This window comes from Danio aesculapii, chromosome 19 (genome assembly GCF_903798145.1).
Source record: "Danio aesculapii chromosome 19, fDanAes4.1, whole genome shotgun sequence".
NCBI lineage: Eukaryota > Metazoa > Chordata > Actinopteri > Cypriniformes > Danionidae > Danio > Danio aesculapii.
In genome coordinates this window covers 39961128-39978360 of record NC_079453.1, presented here as the reverse complement: position 1 = coordinate 39978360, position 17233 = coordinate 39961128, and the positions used below count along the sequence as shown (strand labels likewise).

Sequence of the window (17233 nt, the reverse complement as noted above, 5' to 3'; positions counted from 1 at the left end):
GACAGGTAAAAATCCAATCTACCTGCTTACAATGCAGACTAATTTGAGTAAATCGGAATCCATGTGATTTGTTCATGCTTACATGTGCATGGGCCATATCCGATTTGTGGCACATGGGAGAAAAAAATAGGAATTGAGTCACTTTAAAAGTGCAATGTAAATGAGGCCCTAAAAACATCCCTGCAGGTGTGTTGAGGCAAGTTAGAGCTAAAATCTGCAAGACACCAGCCCTCCAGGACCGAGTTTGGACACTCTTGCTCTTGTATATGAAATGTTAACATAATTAAACTAGTGGTCCTTGGAGTGCTGATTGTCCTTAGGAATACTGCAAAATATCTGGTCACTGAATATGAATAGTCTTCGGTTGCATTTCTGATTGAGAAAAAACATGCATCTTGCCTTATTCAGCTCCCCATCATCCCCAATTATTTAGCCAAAAAAAGTGAACAGATAGCACCCATGTGCATATAAAGCATGTTGCTTAACATCAAAATGTATATATTTATTACAATAAAGACTTGTCAGATTAAAAAGAAAAGAAGTAAGCATGTTTATCAGAAGTTTAAACAGACATTCTTCTCGGATGCAGAAGAACATTGAGTTTTACAAAACGTTCCTTTTTATTGATTGGGGTAAACCTGAACAACCTGGCAAAAAAAAAAAAAAAACTTGTTTACAGACAATAAAAGAACAATAAATAGTTTGTTAATGAAGATAATCAGTTCTTCTCTAAGTACACAACCCAAAAGTTACTTGGAAGTGGCATACATGTGTGTAATTCACCAGATGTCTGAGCATTGTTTGAGTACCGCTGATTAAATTCATTAACCTAGATCTGCTTTATATTCTAAAACCACCTTGTCCATACAAAATTAATACACATTTACAAAGATTTACAGCATGGAATCAAGGATAACGTTAATGGAAGAACGTCGCATCTCAATGAGTAGAACAGATCAGGGCGCTGCTTCATGGCGGAGACAGGCACAGTACAAACTGAGAAGTAATGTCCACATGAGGTATCGATTTGGGTAATTAATCTATTAATAAAGTAGATTTTCATAAAATTTTATTGGTTCATGGGGAGATTTCCTGGCATGTAAAACCCTTGGCATCATCAGATGCATGAAACAAAAAACAAACACTAACAAAAACAGCACCTTTGTTTGATTGTCATTCTTGCAGTTCTTCTGGTCCATTGGTGTCATGTCACTGGCAAGATACTCACATCTCTCTGTACTGTGAGGTGGGACAGAGCAGCAGCAGCTAACATGGCCAACTTACTGTAAAACTTGCTTTCCATAGATGTCAATTCATACATATACAATCCTAATACACAAATTTCAGTCAACGGCTGTTCCCTCCCCCCTCACAATTTGTCCAATGAAGAAAAGGCATGTGTGCCACTCTTTCTGTGTGCCTTCTGTCCCTCTTTATTTCTTTCTGACTTTCTCTCTCCCCCAGATGTTCCTAAGCCCCAGTAGAGGGGCTTGATTTAAGTGGATGGGCCCTTCACTGTTCCAGCTTCTTGTAGTCTGGGAGAAGTGTAGGCAGAGGCTGCCAAACAAGCAGCTGCTTCACAAAATCCAGGAAGACCAGGAGGACCAGCCTTTCCGGGACGGCCTGCCTCACCTGCTGCACCCTGAGGTCCTCGCTCACCTGGCCTACCATCACGTGCCACACCATCAAGACCCGGAGGACCTGTGAGAAAGCAGGATGAAGTTTTAAATGAACTAAATAACCTTGAGGATGTGCAAAGTGAAAGTACTAACAAAAATTGACATTACAATTTGTAAATAGTACAGTAGTAATAATAATTGCTTTAGTAGATCTGATTTGGCAGGAATAATTGAGGTGAGTTGATTTTGTTTGAGAGTGTATTTGCAGGGAGAAAAATGGGATAAAAACAGCAAGATGCCAGAGGTACCTGGGTAGAAGCAGAGGTGTTACATTGGCTCAAATGGAAGGGAGGTTTAGGGGTTTGAGGTGTAACTGAGCTGCAAGACACTGTGCAAGTAAGTAAACCTTGCTCCCCTGGCAACCAGCTACTCAATAGCATGGTCTTCCTAGCATCACAGTGTGCATCCACCTCCCAGCTATTTAAGTTCCACTTAAAGCATTGCAAGTAGAACTAGAAGGGGTAACACAAGCTATTCTAAGACTTTGAAACACTATTATGAACTGCAGGTGTGTAAATGACACTTCAATCTTCAACTGGTTGCGGACATTTTAATCCCACTAGATTAGATAATTGCACAAAGCCACAGTTCATCATCAAATTTATTTCAGAACTACATTAAAGTGCTCACAATTGGACTTTGGACATGGAATTTACCTGGCAGTCCAGGTGGTCCTGGTTGTCCAGGATGTGGTCGCCCAGGATCTCCCCTTTCTCCCTTAGCACCCCTCTTTCCTGAAAAAACAATGATAAATAAACATGAGGGTGTAATTCAGTTATTAGGTTCTCTGAAAACTTAAAAGGTGTATTTACCTTTTAGCCCAGTGTTTCCTATCTGGCCTGGGGCACCAAGGATGCCAGGAACACCACGGCCACCTGTCAGGCCATGAGGACCTTGAGGCCCAGGAGGTCCTGGTGGTCCTGGAGGACCTGGAGGTCCCATCACACCTGCTCCACCCAGCACCGCTCTCTTAGCGCTCACTGCTACTGCTGCTAACCTCTCTGTCAGAGGAATACAGGAACATGAAGATTAGTTCCTTTAAAATTGTTAAGATTAAATTGATTGCTACTTCTGTAAAGATTCTGGACACATTATGACCCTGTGAGGCCAAAGGACAGAATTTGTGAATTCCCGTGAATGCCTGCTTGGAAAGGTGTGAGCAGAACAGGGAAAGACATTGGTGCCGTGACCCGGAAGGCTTGGAGTGGGGTGTAGCAGAGGCCAGAATCTTTTTATTTGTGTAAGTAAACCTTACCCCATTGGCCTCGAAAGGTGCACCTAGGTTTTTAGTACATGTAGCTGCTATGCTGGAAAGGCCCATACAATTCTACTTGTAATGGTGTGAGTAGAACTAGAAGAATACCATTTGGGCTGTGACCTGAATAGGAGTGAGATTTATGGAGGGAAGTGTAACAGAGGTCAGCTAACAGAAGCTGTGTGAGTAAACCTCATTCCCTTGATCTCATGAATCATATTGGCAACTTAGGTCTTTACCATCCTTATTAGTGTAGGGAGCCCCCAAATAAATCTGAAGCCATAAATAGCACTTACTATACAACATGCAATTTTTGGATGCATTTAGTGTTATACATGATGACGATCCAAAGATGGGGATTGATCATTTGACCAGTTCTCAATGTGTCACAGTGACAAAATCTCCCCATCTAATCTGCCTCCCTATGGGGAGTGAGAAAGAAATCCTTCCTCTCGTTTGAGGTGAGTGTGTGGGTTTGTAGAACCAAAGGTATGTCTGCATTTGTTGACCAAAAGGCTGAGGGATTACATTGTGAAATAGTGGGAGCCAATGGAGGTTATCACCGACCAGTTGAGGTCATCTCTCTTGCAAAATAGAAGGCCAGAGAGCAGAGACTGACAATCCCACAGAAAACAGGACTGTGTAGAAGTAAATTCTGAGCAGTAGATAAATAGCTGCGGACTACACAGTCTGCAGCATTTGGCAGGAAAGCTGTCCCTGAGGAGTCATGAGTTGTACGTTAATATATTTCAATGGATGAAGAGTGCTGTGTAGATTTAGCTCGATAGATTACAGCTGGCCTTTTTTGACAGACCGATTGCCTCCAATTTGAATTGCGGCCATTTACGGGAAGAACAATGATTGTTATTCACCTTGAAGCATCTTCAGAACCACGTCAATGATGTGTTGATCTGAAGCATCACGACCCTGGAAAAGTAAATGGTAAAACTGTTGAATTCACATTTACAGGGACAGTACTCCCCCCTAAAAAATGACAGTTCATCCATCATTCAAAACCTGTTTGGGTTTCCTTCTTGTGTGGAATATGTTAAATGAAGGTCAGAAGACCGAAATTTTATGTTTAATAAATCTTTGAGCAAGTATTGATGGTGTTCAAGAGTATGTGTTTGCTTTTCCATTGAACATTTATCAATCTTCCTTCATTTTGTTCAAGAGTTCACACTTAGCTGATGATTGATTCCAAAGCTTGTTTGGCATGCTGTCCCGGGACAGAGCCCTGAGCTCATAAGATTCTCGAGTCCCTCCCGTTTGCAGGGCGAGAGGGGAGTTTGAGCTCAGGTAGATCTCGAGAACTCCCCTGCTGTAGTAGCTAATGAACATATAGTCATTGTTCTTAAGAGATATCTACTTACTAGGAGCATGTCTATGGTGCTGATTTGGATTAGTCAATTAACTTAAGTTGCATGTTTTAGGACGGTGGGAGGAAATCGGGGAACCCAGGGGAAACCCATGTGAGCACGGGGAGAACGTGTAAACTCCGCACAGAAACGTCGGCTGGCTTGCTAAGGACTAGAACCAGTGATGTTCTTGCTGTGAGGCAACAGTGCTAACCACTGGGCCACTGTGCCACCCATATAGGAAAGGAGGAGGAGTAGGGGTGGAAGAGGGGATTCTTCAAAACGAAGATGGCTGTAATATGGAATTTAGGGTATTTATAGTGGCTTAGGAATCATCTGGTGAATCATAAATTGAATAATACAGGACCAGCCGCAAGCAATCATAAGCACGTGATCCTCTCGAAATTAGTTTATAAATAAACTTCACTTAGCAAACATCCCTCAAAAGGATGAAATCGTCCACCGCCCTTCATTTTTTTTCTCATTTTAGGACTCTTTTAATTGGATGTAAATCACGAAATGGGAAATAATGTGTTTTATGGTGACCTCTATAGTTATATAGTACTACAGTGAATCACGACCTCAAATGTTCAACAGCATAATAAGCTAAACACTTGGAACAACTTTGGGGTGAACTATCCCTTAAAGCATTTTTCTCAACACTTAGAGTTCTCATTATTTTCGGCAAGTGTTTTCTTATTGTGCTGAACACTGCATTTTTCTGCAACCTGTCTGGCTGGTGCACCAATTTTTATCTTTGTAGTATCGGCGGCATGACACATTTATCGTTGAGAAACAGAATTGTTTGTTGGGTAATAGATCATAAGACTGGGAAAGCTATGATGGAAATGTTTTGCCAAACACTCACAGCTGGTCCTTGTATTCCTGGCATCCCTGGAATTCCTCTTTCTCCACCAAGGCCACGTGGGCCAGGTAAGCCTGCGGGACCCTGATCTCCTGGTTTACCGGGATCTCCAGTAGGCCCATTGGACCCTTGATCACCTGTCACACCTTGCTGTTGATAGAGAGGGCAGTAATCAGAGAAATAAACTGAGGTGTTCTCTTGACTATTGATTGTTTTACATGATGATTCTGAAATCAAATCAAGCATTTTAAAGATGTGGAAATTCACTAGAGGCACCAAGTGAAATAGTAAAATTAATTTAGATATATTCATAAAAGTGTCATGGTAATGATGTTTTTATTATTACATTTTACAGTGTATCAAGAGTAGATCATAAGTCTGATTGCACAAAATATGTTTAATGCTAAAATTTTAAGTTTTAAGTTACGTTTTAATAATACTGTATTGAAAGGGAAGATGTTTTCCAGACTATTGTTTTATTATTATTATTATTATTATTATTATTATTATAGTGTAGATAATGTTTAATTTAGCTTCTCTTTTCGTATTTGTCATTATTTTCATACTCGTTTTGTTGTAATTATTTTTGTATTTTATGTGCTTTTCTCAATATTTTTAAACATGTCTATTAGTATTTATTTTTGTTTAAATGTTTTTTTTCATGAATTATATCTAGAATTAAAAATTGAACTTTAAAAATGAATGTAGAAGATTGCAGAAGAAAAAACATGTATTATTTATATTTGATTTTATTTGTCTTATTTCTTTATTTATGTCAATTTATTTATTTATTTATTTATTTTCAAATCTGCTCATAAAACTAGGCCGGCATAAATGAATGTTAGAAAATGAATGGAGATTCCAGAAGAAAAACATATTATTTATTTATTTGTATTTTATTTGTCTTATTTCTTTATGTATGTCTTATTTATTTATTTATTTATATGTGTGTTTTTGTTAATAGCACATACTGACAAAGTTGACACATCAAAGTGTGTGTGTTTTTATTTATTTATTTATTTTTAAATCTGCTCATAAAACTAGGCTGGCATAAATGAATGTAAGAAAATAAATGTAGGAGATTCCAGAAGAAAAACATATTATTTATTTATTTTTATTTTATTTGTCTTATTTTTTTTTTATTTATGATTTATTTATTTATCTTTTTATGATTTATTTATTTATATGTGTGTTTTTGTTAATAGCACATACTGACATAAGGTTGACATCAAAATGTGTGTGTGTTTTTTATTATTTATTTATTTTTAAATCTGCTCATAAAACTAGGCCGGCATAAATGAATGTAAGAAAATGAATGTAAGACATCCCAGAAGAAAAACATAAAACATAAATTATTTGTATTTTTATTTTATTTTATTTGTCTTATTTCTTTATTTGTGTCTTTTTATTTATTTATTTATATGTGCGTTTTTGTTAATAGCACATACTGACATAAAGTTGACATCAAAAACTGTGTTTTTTAATTATTTATTTATCTATTTTTAATCTGCTCATAAAACTAGGTCAGCATAAACTATTTTAAAATAAAAACTCAATTTGCCTTTAAAACAGTTTATCATGTCCTACATTATAAAGTAAAATGCAAAAGCTAACTAAATAACGCATTTCACTTTGCATTATCTGTGCTCTTCACGCTGTCCTTACCTGTCCCTTAGGCCCAGGCTCCCCAGACTGTCCCTGTTAGACGAAGAAAGATGCAATTTGAAGATGAACAGAAGTCTTCTGCAACCAATATATTAAATAAAAGCATCAGACGACGGCGTTATTTACCTTCTCTCCTTTCTCCCCAGCCAATCCCTCCACACCAGGATCACCCTGTGAAAGGAGCAGGTGAGATCCATCAATGTCACCTTAAGTTGTTATCTTTTATGATGTGGACGGTGATGTATGGTTTCTATTTCACTCCATAAATAAATGTGTGTATTTATCGGACGGTGTACTCACGACGTCTCCTTTTGATCCCACTTTGCCTTGGAATCCCTGTAAGGAGATGCAAGTGTACATCAGATATCTCTCACTGTCAGGCCTAATAGCTGAGGCGCGGGGAATTTATTGTCGGTAATATCTTATTTTCACGTAAAACTCTCAAAGCACACTAAATCAACCGGCTTTTACCGTCGACATTCAGTGTATTAAACGGCAAGGATATTGTAGATTAAAGGACAACAAACATTAAAGTGTCTATAAGAGGATATTTCATATTGAATTGGGGGGTATTATTTGGAAACGTGGACGTGCATTGTGTAAAAGCATACAGTAGACGTCCTCTGCTGGAAAATAGTTATTAATTGTGAGTGAAGACTGCCCTCCTGTGGTCAAACTATGCTGGATTAAAGGGATAGTTCACACAAGAATGACAAATCTGTTATTTATTTACTCATTCTTCTGTTATTTCAAACCTTTATGAGTTTTTTTTTTTTTTTTCTGTTAAACGCAAAAGAAGATCATTTGAAAAATGTTGGAAACCTGTCAACATTGACTTCCATGGTTTGTTTTTTATACTTTGGAAGTCTTCAGCTTTCTATCATCTTTTGTGTCGCTTGAGGAAGAGTAAATTGTGAGTAAATGTTCATTTTTGGGTGAACTACCCCTTTAAAAAGTTCATTTTTGTTGCTATTCAATGGTTTATAATGCCACTATACAAACCTTATCACCCTTACACCCACAAAATTGACCATTTTGCCATCATTTACTTACTATTTTATTGTTTCAAACCTTTGTGAGTTTCTTTTATCTGTCAAACACAAAAGAAGATATTTTGAAAAATGTTGGAAAGCTGTCATCGTTGACTTCCATAGCATTTGTTTTTCCTAGCTACTATGGAAGTTACAGGTCTTCAGCTTTCTTCAAAATATCTTATTTTGTGTTCAACATAAGAAAGAAACTTATAAAGGTTTAGAACCACTTGAGGGAGAGTAAATAGTGAGTAAATTGTAATTGTTGGGTGAACTACCCCTTTAAAAAGTAATTTTTTTTATATTCAATGTTTTATAATGCTATAAATCTTATCACCCTTAGTTCCAGTTAATTCCAGTTCCACAAAATGAAAATTCTGCCATCATTTAATCACGCTTTTGTTGTTTCAAACCTTCATGGGTTTCTTTTTGTTGTTGTTGTTGCTGTTGTTGTTGAAAACAAAAGAAGATATTTTAAAAAATTCTGAAAACCTGTCACCAATGACTTCTATAGCATTTGTTTTTACTCTGGAAGTCAATGATAACTGGATTTCAGCTTTCATTAAAATATTCTATTTTGTGTTCAGCAGAAGAAAGAAACTCATAAAGGTTTAGGACCACTTGAGGGAGAGTAAATGGTGAGGAAATATTTATTTTTGAATGAACTACCCCTTTAAAAGTATATTTTTGTTGCTGTTCAATAGTTTATAATGCTACTATGAAAACCTTTTCACCCTTAATTGTTGTGGAAAACAAAAGAAGATATTTTGAAAAATGGGGAAAACTTGTCACCATTGACTTCCATAGTAGTATGATTTTCTTACTCTGGAAGTCAATGATTACAGGATTTCAGCTTTCATTAAAATATTCTCTTTTGTGTTCAGCAGAGAAAGGCACTTATAAAGGTTTAGAAGCACTTGAGGGAGAGTAAATAGTGAGGAAATAATCACTTTTGGGTGAACTATCTCTTTAAAAAGTTCATTTTTTGTTCATATTCAATGGTTTATAATGTTACAAACCTTATCACCCTTAGTTCCAGTTAGACCCTGGGCTCCTGGGACCCCCATGGGCCCCCTTTCTCCCTTACCACCCTGAAAATAAAACATACAACATAAGGATTGATTTTGACAGACTATATATGGACACAAAGGCTTCCCGTATATAAATGCAAATTGTGATTATCTTTCTAATTTATTTATTTCATTGTCTGAGATAAACATGTTGTACATAGGTAAATCTTTTTTCATTTAAAAAGTTCTTACGTTCTTAAAACATTTAAAACACACATTTTTATTTGTGAATTTTATTTCAACTGGTTATTGAACATTAGAGGAACGTTCTATTTCATCATTTTGAAAACATTTTATGGATGATGTACTGGAATGAAGGTGGCTTCAACTACAGTTAACTTTGATTTATTTAATCAGTTCTGTTATATTGTGTTTACATGGGTTTCTTACAGGTACTGCGGTTTCCCCCACAGTCCAAAGACATGCACTATAGGTGAATTGGATGAACTGAAATTAGCCGTAGTGTATGAGTGTGTGTGTGTGTGTGTGTGAATGAGTGTATGGGTGTTTCTCAGTACTGGGTTGCGGCTGGAAGGGCATCCGCTGCATAAAACATATGCTGAAATAGTTGGCAGTTCATTCCGCTGTGGTGACCCCTGATAAATGAGGGACTAAGCCAAAAAACAATGCATTATGAATTATGTGTGAGTGTGAACGTGAGAGTGAATGGGTGTTTTCCAGTATCGGGTTGCGGCTAAAAGGGCATCTGCTGCGTAAAACAAAAGCTTCATTCTGCTGTGGCGATCCCTCATAGATAAGAGACTAAACTGAAGAAAAATTAATAAATGTATTGTGAGGATTGCAGTGACCCATGGAAACCTGTTTGTGGCAAAAATATATGCATTTGAAATAAACATTAAAGAAACTTACAGGCAAGCCAATAACCCCAGCAGGGCCGACTGGTCCTCGTTCACCTCTGTCACCCTATCAGGCACAAATCAAATATGTAAGAAAGTAGGCTTTGATTCAGTATTGATGAAAGGGTTTGTCAGTGGTGAATGCAGCTGACCTTTGCCCCCGGGACTCCCTCCATGCCAGCTTCACCTGGAGGACCAGGCTCTCCCTGAGAGAAAGACAAACATCAGGAGAATCCAGAAAACGTTTTAGTTCATGTTCAAAACTGTTACTGAATGATCCAACATACTTGAGGTCCTGGGGATCCCTGCATTCCCATCAAACCCCGTGGTCCGGTCTCACCCTAAAAACAAAATAGATAATAAACTGTTGGAGGTGCATAATATATAGTATCATCAGGCGTTCTGAACACCAACATTTCAGACTTTTATATTAAAACAAGAAAATATTTAAGGGAACAGTTGGGTTTAGGAAGCCAAAACTGCATTCATTTATTCCAGAGTTTAAATGTTTAACAATAACTGACACACATTTACAAGGCAGACCTTTTATGAGTTCCTACGTTGTTTGTCGATTGAATATGATTTTGTAGGACCCATCGTTTGCATGAATCGAACTAGTTTTAAACATTTTATTGCAGAATTTGCACAAAAACTACATTACCCATAATTCTGTACATAAAACTCCACCAATCAGAGAGCTGCAGTGAGGAACGTGAAGAACAATTCTAAAAATACTTATAGATTTGTGTGTGTTTGTGTTAATAGTATCTGGATGCAGCCTTGATGATGCAAGCTGAGACTGCATATCTCAGTGATGCAATTTCAGACACAATTAGGTGAGCTCATTAAAAAGCATTGGATGCAGCTCAGACTGAAACTGCACCAGGTCTGCATTTAGACCCCTTTCGTTTGTGTGTGTAGCTTGTATTCCTAAACCCTCAAGCATACCGATACCAGTAAATGTAGACTTTTATGATAATTCTTTGTGGTCTCCTTGAGGAAAACGGCTAATAAAATACATAGAATGAAATATTTAGAAAATGTAAACGTGCAAATTGTTTTCTGTGAAAGTTGGGTTTAGGGTTAGGGTTGTGAACAAGGGATGAAATCTAGTTTGTTCAGTATTAAAATGTGTGTGTACAGGTTTAGCTATACTTCTGAGGACTCAATTTTCCTCACTTATATAGCGAGATATCAAAACAACCCCACTAGTGCGGACACAAAATGCTTATAAATAGGCCCAAAAATGTTGTTATTAGTATCTAATGATATATATTAGTGGTGGGCCGAGACTCTTATTGCACGATTAAAAAAAATATTGCCGAAAATCTATTCTCAAAGTTGGGTTGGGGGCTGGGTCTATTCTACGCAAGCTATGATGACTTTCACTTTGATATTTTAGTGCGGATGTATACCTGATCGGTGAGCCGTCTGACAAAAAAGTGCGCTTCTGAATCAAATCAGCAGTGGATCTTTCACTTACTTCGAAGACACGACTAACTACGCTTACATGGACATCTGTAACCTAGTAATTTGTCTTAATAGACAATTAATAATAATAATATAATTAAGGTGTTTATGTGAAGTGCTTTTATGTAAGCGTTTCCTGTAATTTTGGGTGATTTTAACTGCAGTTCGGCAGTTTCACAACCACTCATGAACATTTCATTCATGCCCCTGTGACAAACTGGGGTATTAGACGCGAATAAGGACTAAGGACTGGTGAGAGTGTTATGTAATTTAATAACGCACGCCGAATGGAAAGAAAAAAACTTCAGCATTTCACGATGTGTGTTTGTGTGTGTGTGTGTGTGTGTGTGTGTGTGTGTGTGTGTGTGTGTGTGGTCCTTTACTAACAGCCATGTGTGTGGATCTTGTCGGAAAATATGGCGAAGAGTTCATGACGGTAATAGTTTAATTACGGTAATTACTTCAATAATGCCACTAATATATGCATACTCCACATGTCTTAATTCCATTTCTGTTTAGTTCAGTTATGACTTTAGTCAGATTAAGGTAATCAAAAATCGCTGTTTCAAGCTTATGTAGGCCCACAGTTCAAACTTTGTTTAACTGAATAAACAGTTAGTAAACACAAGTACATCTTATTGAAGATAATTTATTTTCATCACCAATTATCATAGTAGAACAGTTGCTCAAGCAGTTTGTGATGCATTTTGGAAACAGGAGATGAGCCCCTGGTCTAATGCGCCACCTGGCTTGAGAAACCCGTTATCAAAGACATTTAGTCATTATTTGGGTAGCACACATATTCTGAATGCCTTGAGTTAGTTACAGTGAGATTAATCTAGATTTAAAAAAACTAAGCTATGCCCATATATATATATATATATATATATATATATATATATATATATATATATATATATATATATATATATATATATTGCACTTTAATAAATATAAAAGCTTTAGGACAGGGGTGTCAAACTCATTTTAGCTCAGGGGTCACATGGAGGAAAATCTATTCCCAAGTGGGCTGGACGGGTAAAATCATGGTACATATAACTTAAAAACAACAACTTCAGATTGTTTTCTTTGTTTTAATATGATCAACCCCGCGTGACCGCCACTGTCTGTCCGCTACGCCACTGATCTTTCTCTCTGAGATGGTTGTCACACGGACACTGATTTAGGCTTCTGGATCGGATGAAATTAACAGTTTGCAATTGCACCATCCAATGGACACAATTGGAACAGCAGTTTCTTTTATTAAAAAACTGCATCTCATTTTTATACTTTACAGAATCATCTCATGGGCCGGATTAAACATATTTGCGGGCCTGATCCGGCCTGCAGGCTGTATATTTGATACCCCTGCTTTCCAAAATGTTGGAAAAAGTAGGCTTTAAAGCTCTAATGCACTGTATTGTGAGCTTTACTAGTAATTGTTATGTTTCTACAACATTTATTTTATTGTAAAAGCGTGCAAGCATTTATAACATAACTACACAATCTCACCTTAAAACCCACTTCACCTTTGGCTCCAGGCATACCAGGCAAACCCTAAAACAAATGTGAGAAAAGCCATGAAGAATGAATGTAGTGACCCCTACAGACCTCCATGGAGAGCTTCATGTCTGTCCTCTACTCTCTGCTGATATCAGAACAAGACTGCAATAACTCATCCTGTTAGCGAGGGCGCCTGCATTACGGCTTGCGCAGGTACGTTGTGATGTTTTGTATCATAACCAGCATGCTCCATTACCCCAAGTCACCAGGAGAGTCAAGTTTGATGATGATGAATAGTTAACAGCAAGAGCAATTTCAAGGTGGTTTAAGCTCCAAAACAGCGAGGGCCGGAATGTCACACTGGGACTGCGAGCAGAAAATATACTAAACTTTTACTTTTTTAATCTTTAATCATCCTCGTTTAGCAAATGCAACACCCTGGACAGGTGTGAGAAGGATGGGAAAGGGTTCCTTGCACATCTAATGCTGGTGTAAATATGAAATGGAAAGGATAATGAATTTTGAAATTTAACTTACAGGATCTCCTTGGTTGCCAGGAGCTCCAGGTCTTCCGTTTTGTCCTGCAGCACCCTAAAAAATATAAATAAAATGCACCATTCATGAACTAATATTTACATGTGTTATATAATATGTTTATACCTCACCGGCCACTTTATTAGGTACATTTTACTAGTACTGAGTTGGACCCTCTTTTGCCTTCAGAACTGCCTTAATCCTTCAGGGCATAGATTCGACAAGGTACTGGAAATATTCCTCAGACATTTTGGTCCATATTGACCTGATAGCATCACACAGTTGCTGCAGATTTTTCATGTTTGTCATGAATTTATTGTCATGTTCAAGAAACCAGTTCACGAAACCAGTTATCCTGCTGGAAGTAGCCATCAGAACATGGGTACACTGTGGTCATAAAGGGATGGACACGGTCAACAACAATACCCAGGTTCACTTGGTGCTCAATTGGTACTAATGGGCCCAAAGTGTACAAAGAAAATATCCCCCACACCATTACACCATCACCACCAGCCTGAACCAATGATACAAGGCAGGATGAATTCATGCTTTCATGTTGTTGACGCCAAATTCTAACCCTACCATCAGAATGTCGCAGCAGAAATTGAGACTCCTCAGACCAGGCAATGTTTTCCATTCTTCTATTGTCCAATTTTGGTGAGCCTGTGTGAATTGTAGCCTCAGTTTCCTGTTCTTACCTGACAGGAGTGGCACTCGGTGTAGTCTTCTGCTGCTGTAACTCATCCGCCACAAGGTTGGATGTTTTGTGCATTCAGAGATGCTCTTGTGCATACCTCGGTTGTAACGAGTGCTTATTCGAGTTACTGTTGCCTTTTAGCTTGAACTAGCTCGTCTGGCCATTCTTCTCTGACCTTTGGCATCAACAAGGTATTTCCGTCCACAGAACTGCCACTCACTGGATATTATCTGTTTTTCGGACCACTCTCTGTAAACCCTAGAGATGGTTGTCCATGAAAATCCCAGTAGATCAACAGTTTCTGAAATACTCAGACAAGCCTGTCTGGCACCAACAACCATGCCACGTTCAAAGTCACTTAAATCACCTTTCTTCCACATTCTGATGCTCGGTTTGAACTGCAGCAGATCGTCTTGACCATGTCTACATGCCTAAATGCATTGAGTTGCTGCCATCTGATTGGCTGATTAGAAATCTGCGTTAACGAGCAGTTGGACAGATGTACCTATTAAAGTGGCCAGTGAGTGTTTATGATAAAAAACTTATATAAACAAATATAAACTTAATATATAAAACCTAATATAGTAAAAAAACAGCTAGGTTATACTTTTATTCAAATTTGCCAGTCGATGCTTTTTCTAGTTTCATATTTTGTATGATGACTGCAGAATTGCATAATTAACCACTGCTTTGTGCTTCTTTTTTCACTTTGCTGGTTTTTCTGTTCTACATTTAAATAAATATCCATGCTATCATATTACAAGCTAAATCAATACTTGTTAACTGGTTATTAATCCTCAAAGAGACCCCTTCTGAATGACACAAGACTTCTTCCTTCGGTTTTACTGTGCTTTATCCTTTACATATGTCTTGTGTCTCCTTGAATAATGATGACTGCTGTGGTTTTTGATTTAAGAGCTGAAAAAGAGCCATCCATACCTTCATCCCGGGGATGCCAGGAGTACCATCTTTTCCATCAATTCCTGGAAGACCCTGACAAAGAACATTAATCAAAAGATTAAGAGCATACCTTCAGAGTAGGTGTTTTTAATTGCACTGAAATGATCCTTTTTTACTTACATTATCTCCCTTCTTTCCGACCACTCCCTGAGGTCCTCGTATACCGCGCTCTCCCTATAAGTACATAGATGGATAAGAAAAAAGTTGATAAGCTGACATATGAAGGGACAAATTAATGACTGGAATGAAAGTTGTATATAATATTAGTGATTCATACCATGTCTCCTTTGTCACCAGGCTCTCCAGGTGGTCCTTGGGGTCCTTCTTCACCCTGTATTGCATGGTAAATGTTTAATCTTTTTAATGTTTTGTCAGTTATGAGAATTAAATGTTTTTAATAATACTCACAGGGCGTCCAGGGATGCCGATTGGTCCTAAAATTCCTTTATAACCTTGTGGTCCCTGTCACAGAAGTTGCGAAACACTTTTAACTTTGTACATTGTAAAACAAAGTCAAGTCTGTGGAGATTTGCTGTCCTACAAATGTAATTGAAGTAAATGTAATAGGTTTTTTTGCAAATCAGGCTGCATATACATTTCTGTGGGGAAGCTAAAACTCACAATAAGCCCTTGCTTGTTTAACCAATAACATCTTAATTTAAAAATCGCGCACAATTTTTTTAAAAATAAAATTAACCACTGATTTAAAGGATCAAAACCCACCCATGTTCAGGTTTAGATATGCTGAAGGTGTATTATTTACAGTCCTGTTTTCAATTTTGAGAACGATCGTCATGTGGCCCTGTGTTATTTTAGTAAAATGTATAAGCTATCCTAGTATTTATTCATATTTTGAATTAAATGGCTGTCTTTTTTCAATAATTGTGTTGCAGGCATGAACAGATAATGAGTAGTATTTTGGGAGCTGTGACTCACCGTCTCGCCTTTTGGCCCCACCATTCCTGGATACCCTCTCAGACCCTGAGGGCCCTATGGAGAAGAGCAGATTATTTATTTTCCAGGTGAGCTCATTACATTTATAAAATGTGCTCAAATTACTTGCGCTGATGTAAAAGCAACTGATGCTTAAAAAGCAAACTAGAACAGAAATAAATACATTACTGGAGGGCCTGGGATCCCTTGTTCACCAGAGATGCCGACTTCACCCTTTATCCCCTAAAGAGGACAATACAAGACAAAAGTCTTCTTTTATACAAGATACAAGTCTCAGAAAACCCCAAAATGTGTCATTTAGTCATTTATTTATTAATTATATCATGCTGTAAATCCTATTTTGAGTGGTAACAAAATACAATGTTTTTGTGTGTCTCTTTAAATGCAAATGAGCCGCTGCTCCCCACCCCCTTTTGCAGAGAAGGGCGGAGCTTTTACAGCTTGTGGCCTACTTACTCCTTCAACAAACAAAAGGCAGTCCAAGGACATGTGTGAGTATTAAACTATTTTTTTTTCTTGTGTCAGTTGTCAAAGGATTTTCATTTTTTATTTTCTTGGTTGATAAGTAATATAACTATATATTATACAGTTGAAGTCAGAATTATTAGCCCCCTTTGAATTTTCTTTTCTTTTTTAAATATTTCCTAAATTATATTTAACAGAGCAAGACATTTTTACAGTATATCTGATAATATTTTTTCTTCTGGAGAAAGTCTTATTTGTTTTATTTCGGCTAGAATAAAAGCAGTTTTTTATTTTTTAAAACCATTTTAAGGTCAAAATTGTTAGCCAATTTAAACTAAATATTTTTTCAATAGTCTACAGAACAAACCATCATTATACAATAACTTGCCTAATTACCCTAACCTGCCTAGTTAACCTAATTAACCTAGTTAAGCCTTTAAATATCACTTTAAGCTGTATAGAAGTGTCTTGAAAAATATCTAGTAAAATCATGGCAAAGATAAAATAAATCAGTTATTAGAAATGAGTTATTAAAACTATTATGTTTAGAAATATGTTTAAAGAAATCTTCTCTCCGTTAAGCAGAAATTGGGGAAAAAATAAACAGGGGGGCTAATAATTCAGGGGGGCTAATAATTCTAACTTCAACTGTATATAAAATATAACAATATTCTCATAACAGCGTAACAATCAAGGTACTTTTCTGCTGCACCGTGGCTGCAACAGGTGCAATGATATTGCGCAGCACCTGTAAATCAGCTAACATTGATCAATATTGCTGAAGGCTATTTCAGTCACTGCCTAACAATGTAACTACAGAAAAGTCAAGCTTTAAGTAGAAAAATTATCAAAAGTTTTTGGTCATTTTTA

The 17233-nt window shown here is 37.2% G+C and overlaps 1 protein-coding gene across 1 annotated transcript in view; it reads right to left on the bottom strand.

Moving 5' to 3' along the window:
- Positions 1-481: 481 nt before the first annotated feature.
- The window catches only part of col9a2 (procollagen, type IX, alpha 2), a 38027-nt gene continuing 21275 nt past the window's right edge, over positions 482-17233 (bottom strand). The window contains exons 13-32 of the mRNA XM_056479384.1: positions 16067-16120; positions 15881-15934; positions 15353-15406; positions 15222-15275; positions 15065-15118; positions 14924-14977; positions 13291-13344; positions 12763-12807; positions 10068-10121; positions 9933-9986; positions 9794-9847; positions 8873-8944; positions 7123-7158; positions 6949-6993; positions 6823-6855; positions 5161-5307; positions 3807-3861; positions 2492-2680; positions 2336-2413; positions 482-1701 (exon numbers count right to left, since the gene is read on the bottom strand). Coding sequence (XP_056335359.1) covers positions 1496-1701; positions 2336-2413; positions 2492-2680; positions 3807-3861; positions 5161-5307; positions 6823-6855; positions 6949-6993; positions 7123-7158; positions 8873-8944; positions 9794-9847; positions 9933-9986; positions 10068-10121; positions 12763-12807; positions 13291-13344; positions 14924-14977; positions 15065-15118; positions 15222-15275; positions 15353-15406; positions 15881-15934; positions 16067-16120 — 1446 coding nt within the window. The 3' untranslated portion in view covers positions 482-1495. The remainder of the gene's footprint in view (positions 1702-2335; positions 2414-2491; positions 2681-3806; positions 3862-5160; positions 5308-6822; positions 6856-6948; positions 6994-7122; positions 7159-8872; positions 8945-9793; positions 9848-9932; positions 9987-10067; positions 10122-12762; positions 12808-13290; positions 13345-14923; positions 14978-15064; positions 15119-15221; positions 15276-15352; positions 15407-15880; positions 15935-16066; positions 16121-17233) is intronic.